General features: G+C 64.8%; 1 protein-coding gene across 1 annotated transcript in view; it reads right to left on the reverse strand.

The window, feature by feature from the left end:
- NACAD (NAC alpha domain containing) overlaps positions 1-4,834 on the reverse strand; it is an 8,244-nt gene extending 3,410 nt beyond the window's left edge. Inside the window, exons 1-2 of the mRNA XM_032430492.1 lie at positions 4,062-4,834; positions 5-2,182 (exon numbers count right to left, since the gene is read on the reverse strand). Coding sequence (XP_032286383.1) covers positions 5-2,182; positions 4,062-4,128 — 2,245 coding nt within the window. The 5' untranslated portion in view covers positions 4,129-4,834. The remainder of the gene's footprint in view (positions 1-4; positions 2,183-4,061) is intronic.
- Positions 4,835-7,724: the final 2,890 nt, after the last annotated feature.

A 7,724-nucleotide genomic window follows, 5' to 3' on the forward strand; every position in this document is an offset into this window, starting at 1 on the left:
GAATGTTCCGGGGCCTCCGTGGCAGGCTCTGGGTGTTCCGGGGCCTCTGTGGCAGACTCAGGGTATTCCAGGACCTCTGCGGCAGACTCCAGGCATTCTACAGCCTCCGTGGCAGGTTCTGGGTGTTCTGGGGCTTCCATGACAGGCTTGGGGCAATTTGTGGCCCCTGTGTCAGGTCCAGGGCGTTCCACAGCCTCTGTGGCAGGCTTGGGGGAATCTAGGGCCTCCATGTCAGGCTTGGAGGCGCCTGCAGTTCCCCACGAGGCCCAGGGTGTCCCAGCATCTGCAGCTGGCTCCGGGCCATCCAGCTGGGCCTGCTCCCAGGCTGGAGGCTCCGGGCCTCCAGTGCAGCTCGTGTCCCTCGCCTCAGGGGCTGGCCCCAGTTCCAAGGTCACTCGTCCTTCGTGCTGGGCTGCAGTGACCACAGGCTCGATCCCTGGCAGGCAGCCTGCATCCTTCTGCAGGGTCTCAAGTCTGGCTCCAGCGGGGGTCCCCTGGTCTGAGGGGAGGCCCGCGTCCTGCAGGGACAGAGGTGTGGCCACAGAGTCAGGGTCCTGGGGTAAGGTCCTGTCTGTTTCTCCCAGCTGGGGCACGGGGCTGACCACAGAAGCGGGCGCCTGGCCTGAGGGGAGGCCTGCGTCCTGCAGGGGCAGGGGTGTGGCCACAGAGTCAGGGTCCTGGCCTGCTTCTTTCTCCAGCTTCTGCAGAGAATCTGGGCTTGGCATGAGGGCTCCCTCTTCCGGGGCGGTCCAAGGCCCCGGGCCCAAGACCGCGCTGTCATCCTCCCGTAAGGGCTGAGCTCTGCCCGCGGCAGCAGGTGCTGGACCCGACAGGGAGCCTGCCTCCTCCCCCCAGGCCTGGGGGCTCCCCCCGGGGAGGCCTGGGGCTTCCCGCGGGGTGTGAGGGGCGGCGGCGGCGGCAGCGGAGGCCTGGCCCGCCCCGGGGACCTGGGCGCCCGGCTCCTGGCGCTCGGTGGCTCGGCCGGCCCCCTGCTCGGGGGCGGCGGGAGCGGGCTCGCCAGGGCTGTCCTGGCGCAGGGCAGCGGGCCGCGCGTGGGGCTCCTCGCTGTACAGCCTCTCGTCGTCTGCCCCCGCGTAGGAGGCCGAGTCGGGGTCGGAAGAGGCTGCCGAGGTGTCGTCCCGGAAGGCGAAGGCCTCGTCCATGCCCTCGGTGATGGAGAGGTCGGACAGGGACTGCAGGGAGGACGCGAACGTGCTGTCGTCCTCGCCCTCCCCGGCTGGGTCCCCTCCAGGGACAGGGACCTCCTCCTCCTGCTCTTCCTCGTCCTCGGGGGCCCTCGGCGTCACCTCCATGGCCTCCACCTGGACGATGAGGCTGCCTCGGAAGGGCAGGAGGGCGGCGGGGATCATGGGGTCATTGGCCAGGAAGTCCAGCTCGAAGAAGTGGCCCTCCTGGCCCCAGGAGGAGCTGCTGTCGGCCGAGACGCTGGACTCTGGGGACGGGGGGCCGGGGGGCCCCGTGGGAGACAACTCCTGCTCGTCGGCCACAGAGCCCGCTGGGGAGAAGCCCCAGCCTGAGGGGACGTCCAGCCCTTCGGCCGGGGCCAGCAGGCTCAGGGAACAGGACGGGGACGAGGCCCAGCTGTCCCCATCTGCCGTGATGTAGGAGCCCGAGGGTGAGGCGGGCGGCGAGTCCCCTGGCTCGGCCGGGGCGTCCCGGGCCTCCCTGCGGGGCCCGGGGCCAAGGAGCAGGGCAGAGGCGCTCTCGGTGGGGGTGGAGGGCGGTGTGAAGTAGGAGTCAGGGTCTGGGGCAGGGCAAGGCACAGGAGGGTCACCCTGAGAACACAACTCGGGGGGTGGGTCCAGGCTGGGGTGCCCACCCTCCCGGTCCCTGAGCTCTGGCAGGGCTGCCCTGGATGGCGGGGGCGCCCGGCGGGTCTCCTCACCCATCACGATCCGGGGCTCCAGGGTGGCTGGGGGAGGACCCCCGGCGGGCTGGGCCTCGGGGGAGCCCGGGCTGGGGCTGCCTTCTGCGGGCACCGCCCACGCCGAGGGGGTGCCGCCCGGCCCTGCATCCCAGCTGGCTCCCTCCGGCGGGGGCCGGGCGCCCGGCTTGCTGGGCAGAAACTCCAGGGCCAGGGCGCTGGGTCCGGGGGTCAGGGCACAGTGCTCCAGCCGGTCCCCTCTCGGGGTGGTGGCCGCGGCCACATCACAGGACGACTCTGTGGAAAGAGGGGGGGCATGAGGAGGGCAGACACCCTCTGGGAGCTGGAGCTGCTGCGTCTGGGGAAGAATTTCAGCGAGTTCCGACCCCGGGGGCACAGCCTGGGGCCAGGGGGTGGGGGGTGGGCGGCGTGGCTCCCGTCTGAGGCTCGGCGAGGCTGGACTAGCACCTGTGTCCGCGGACGCTGGCTGGCTGGCCCCCCTGCCCTCAATCTGTGCTGGGCCTGGTGGGCGACCTCTCCTGACCTCTTGCGTCAGAGGCCCCCAGGGGCAGGGGACCTGCACCCCACTGGCCCTGGGACGCTCTAGGTCTCCCACCTCCTGTGCGTGGGGGTCTCGCCTCTCTGCCTCGTCTCTCTCCTTGCTGCCCACACCTGAGGCCAGCCTCTGGAGGTGCCCTCCGGCTCTGCCCTCGCTCTTGCTCCCAGAGCTGGTGCACGGAGGAGGGAAGCGGGGCCACTGTGTGTGCGTCCTCAGGCTGCGCGTCCCACGGACGCTGAGCTGGAGCATGGGGGTGAGAAGGGTTCCCTCCGCCAGGAATATGCCAGCCGGCCCCAGGGCAGTGTTACGGGGGCTGCTTGGGCCCCGACCACGTTCTCAGGGGGGGTTCCTGCTCTATCACCCATGATCACCCCACAAGTACCTCCGTGCCTCAGCTGTCTGCAAAGTCGAGTATCTCCCAGGATTAGAGGTGAAGCTTTTACGAAGGGGTAGTGCCCTCCCCAGCCTGTCCATCGGCCTGCAGCAATGGGGGGCAGTCCCTCGGGGCCCTTGGGCCGCACTACTGGGATTCTGAGGTGGCCAGGGGATCCCAAGAAGGGGGTCCTTTGGGTCCACTGCCGTGTGACAGACACCCAACGCCTGGAGGTGGGTGTGGTGGGTGGGGACGGGTGGAGACCGGCTCCTGGCACCGAGCCTGGGGTGCCCTTGCCCACCTGCCCTGGGGCAGGGAGAGGGCAGAGCTGGGCCAAGGAGGGGGGGTGAGGAAGGGAGGCCAAAGGCCAAAGGTTTTTGTAAGCATTCAAGGTCATCAAGCAGCCTGAGACCCTGGGTCTGGGGAGTCCTAGCCTCCACCTGCTTTACTGGACCCCAGAGGGAGGCCAGGCCCCTGGACCCAGCCCTGGTGACATTCCCAGGTGACTTATCCACAGCAAGGTGCCCTTGGCCCTCCAGGGGTCACTCATGGCTGACCTCCTGCTGGGCCACCCTGGCTGGTCCGTCCAGACCCAGGCAGACCCCCTCAGCCTCCACCCACACTTGCTGACCTAGCCTGTCCAAGGATGTAGGCCTGCACCCCGGGGCACTGCCCCCCAGACCTTGCTCCCCCAGGGCATCCGACCTCCCACCCTCACAGCCTGACCCCCTGGCTTCCCCAGGCTCCAGCTCCGTCCGGCTCCACCTGGCCAGGCCAGACCAGTCACCGGCCCTGAGGCGGCTTCAGGCATCTAGGGGGCGAGTGCCCCTGGTGGTGGGGGTGCAGTTGAGAACCCCCCACCTCTGGTCCAGAGCCTGGGGCCAGGGCCCGCAGCTCCTCACAGACAATGGGGCAGCGGTGGCCCAGAGGGCGGGACGCGGGCCGGGAGCCACGGAGCCCTGGGATGCTCACAGGCCCTCGCGTCGCTTCTGGCTCCTGGAGGCCATCCCGTTTCCGCCCGCCCGCCCTTCCCCGCAGTCCTGAGCTGGGACGTGCGGGGCTGGGGGGGTGGGGGGCGGTCAGGATTCAGGTGCCCGAAAGGGCAGGGCGCCAAAAGGACCGGAGGGGGGGGGGGGGGGGGGGGTGGTGATTGGAGAAGGGAGAAGGACAGAGGGGACAGGCAGGGAGAGGGACCGGAGAGGGGACGGGCAGGGACAGGGCGGCCGAGACGCGCGAGGCCTCACCTGTGCGGGGCCCGGGCCCGCCCGCCTCCGGCAGCAGCGGCTCGGCACGGGCAGCCTCCCCGGGCATGGCCTGACCGTGCGCCCTTCCCTCGGTGCCCGGTCTGTCCGCGCGTCCGTCCGGCGGAGCCTGTGCGGCCACCGCCCCTCGGCCAGGGGGTAGGGGGTGGGTGGGTCATCGGATGACGTCAGCACCGCCCCGCCCGCCCGGCGCCCCGAGTGAGCGTGCGCGTGCGCCCCAAGCACTGCGGAGCGCCGTGGCGGGGGGCGGCCTCCCTCCTTCCCCCGACCGGGGCTGCGCCCTCCTTCCGCGCTGCGCGGCCCCGCCTTTCCCGCAGCATTCCCCCCTGAATGCGAGGGGGCTCGGGGACCAGTCGGAAGCTGGCCGGACCCCAGGGAACATCACCCCTAAGCCGGGCCTGGAAGAGGCGGGGCTGGGGAGGGTCGCCGGCACGCGGGGCACGGGGGCCTCGGCGCCCTGGGGGAGGTGGCGGCGCCGTCCTGGTGCCCGGCCTCCTGCGTCCCCCTTGCCTCCATCCAGGAGGCGAGCTGGAGCCGCAGCTCCACGCTGATTGGCTGGCCGTCGCACGTTGGTCTCCGTGGCAACCGCCTCCCGGCTCCATGGAAACCGGAGACCGGAGCCGGCGCGGCGGGAACGGCAGCCCCGGGGGAGCTGGGCGGACCGGTCCCGTGCGCCCCGCAGCTCGGCTCCCGGACACCGGGGCGGGAGGAGGAGGAGAACCACGCTTTCCTCCGCCTGGGCGGCCGCCCCCGCCACACCTCAGGGCTGCAAGCCCTCCCGAGCCGCCTTGAGCCGTGCCCTTGCTTCCACCCGGGCCCTCCCGCGCTCGCACCCGCCCAGTGCCAGGCTCCGGCTCCGGGAGACAGATGGCCATTGTCGCCATCCCAGAGCTGGGCGGGGGCAGGGAATCAGAGCGGTCATTGTCGTTGGGGGGGGGCGGGGAGTCTCCCCAACCCTGTCTCCTGCGGGCGCTGCTCCGGACGCACCGCAGAGCTGGCTCCCTGCCTGCGCTGGGCACCAGCCCCGCCACGCCCAGCCTGAGCCCTGCATCCTGCACCCCTCTCAGTCGCTGGAAATGCTGGAGATCCGTCCATCTATCCCTCTGTTGGGGACCCTCCTCTTCCTCCCCTTCCCCCACGCCTTCATCCTCACCTCCCAGGCTCTTCTAAGTTGCCTCCTCCCATGGCCCTTCGCCCGTGGCCGTAGCAGAGTCCTTCATGGTTCCCACTGCTCTGCCGACCCCCTACCATCTGGCCTGCACACACTTTCCAGAAACCAAAAGCCCTTCAGCATGCCCTGAGGGGCTTCTAGTCTGGACGAGGTGGCTGGCCTAGGCTTGTCTCTTTGCTTTTCCCGACTACCAATAAACGCAGGAAATCAGAGACAACCAAAACAGAACTCTCACACATGAAAAGAGTGAGGTGACGTGGTGAGGGTCCCCAGGCTGGAGGAACAGAGCACACCGACATAAGGGGGTCTGAGACCACGTTTCCTGACCCCCAGCCTGCTACCAGGAAGAGGACCAGGTAGACGTATTCATCCTCATGTGGGGCTGGAGCTAGCGTTGGTGGTATAGTGGTGAGCATAGCTGCCTTCCATGTGGGGCTGGAGTCCCACTGACGACTCTGGGTGGGGGGGTCTGCTAGAACTGGCAGGAGGATCAAGGAGAGGCCCACTCCTTCCCCACCCGGCTCACGGGCCCCCCTGCCCCACCGAGAGGCCCCAAGGGTGTGGGGGGGAAGTACTCCTCCTAGGGGCCAGATACCCCACCCCCACCCAGAGGCCCAGGATGGCCCAGCAGGGACCTCTGCACGGTCCACTGTCACTGAAACCACAGGCCACTAGAGTAGCCCAGGACCTGCCTGCTGAGTCCAAACAGGATGACCACCTGCTAAAATACAAAATGTGAACATAATAGCCTGACTGTTCAGGAGACAATAAAAAAATCACCTGTCATACCAGGAAACTCAAGGAAGAACCCAAGACTCAGGAAAGTCACAACTAGAATAAGAAAGAGTAATCAACTGATGCCCAAACTGAGGTGGAGATGCTGGAATTATCTGACAAGGATTTTAAATCAGTCATAATTGAAGAGGTTCCATAAGGAATAACAGTTTATCTTGTAGCAAATGGAAAATGTCAGCAAAGAAACAGACATAATACAGAAGCAAACCAAAATCACAATATGATACAGAATCACTGAAAGGAAACACTTGCTGAGCGGCTTATCCGTGGCCAGAAATGACAGAGGATGTCCCAGTGAGGCTGAAGATGGGTCCACAGAAAGTACTCAACTTATTAACAACAACGAGAACAAAAACATTGGGGAAAAACATTGAACAGAGGCTCAGGAACCTGTGGGATAACAACACAAGATCCACTGTTCACATAACCAGAGTCCCAGAAGAAGAGTGGCAGGGGCGAGCAGTTGAAAAGAGTATTCAAAGAAATGATGGCTGAAACTCCCCAAATTAGGCAAAAGAGAGAGACTTAGATTCAAGGACCTGAGCAAACCTCAAATACAATACATCCAAGGAAATCCACGTCCGGCCACTTGAGCTGTAACTTCTGAGCACCAAGGACGCAATCAAGGAAGCAGCCAGAGAGACGAGCACGAGACCCACAGGGAACGCTGAGGACAACCACAGTGCACTTGCGATCCAGAGCCAGCGGCCGGAAGGAAGCGGCGCCATGTTTTCCAAGTGTTGAAAGCGAGCATCATTCGAGAAGGAAGACACTCGCTTCAGCCAAGCGCCCGTGCACACACACAAGAACGAAGGAGAAATGCACTCTGAGCCAGGGGACACTGAAGGCTCCAGCCCCGGCAGACCGCCCCGCAAGCCCAGGTATAGCATGTCTCTCCACAAGGACGGACATGATAAGGACGGCCTCTTGGGCATTGGGAGGGAACAAGGAGCGTGGGAAGGGCAGAGAGACAGGCGCAACAGTGGGCACTCTTTCTCCTGAGTGCCTGGTGGCACGTGTGATGAGAGAAACAAATGTTAACACCAGCTGACACTCGAGAGGATACTTAAAAGCACGGATGGCAAAGCAACCAACATGGAAGCAGTGTGCACACGTAACCTGAAGTGCACACACTGCTGGCAGCTGACTGTGAGGACCTGCACGTGTGTTTCCATACCCAGAACAAACTCTAAGAAGACCATTCAAGGGGCGCCTGGGTGGCTCAGTTGGTTGGGTGGCTGCCTCTGGCTCAGGTCATGGTCCCAGAGTCCTGGGATTGAGTCCTGCATCAGGCTCCCTGCTCAGGGGGAAGCCTGCTTCTCCCTCTTCCTCTGCAGCTCCCCCTGCTTGTGCTTGCTCTCTCCCTCTCTTTCTCTCTGGGTCAAATAAATAAATAAAACCTAAAAAAAAAAAAAAAAAGACAATACAAGATGACACACCCCAAACCACTCTATATAAGTCAAGATAGAGTCCTTTAAAATGTTCAGAGTCCACAGGTGGGGTGTCTGGATGGCTCAGTCGGTTAAGCATCTGCCTTCAGCTCAGGTCATGATCTCAGGGTCCTGGGACTGAGTCCCATGTCGGCCTGCTCTGCGGGGAGCCTGCTCATGTTCTCTCTCAAATAAATAAATAAAATTTTGTAAAAAAATGTTCAGAGTCCACAGGAAAGCAAGATGAGA

This window comes from Phoca vitulina, unplaced genomic scaffold (genome assembly GCF_004348235.1).
Source record: "Phoca vitulina isolate PV1807 unplaced genomic scaffold, GSC_HSeal_1.0 scaffold44, whole genome shotgun sequence".
Taxonomy (NCBI): Eukaryota; Metazoa; Chordata; class Mammalia; order Carnivora; family Phocidae; genus Phoca; species Phoca vitulina.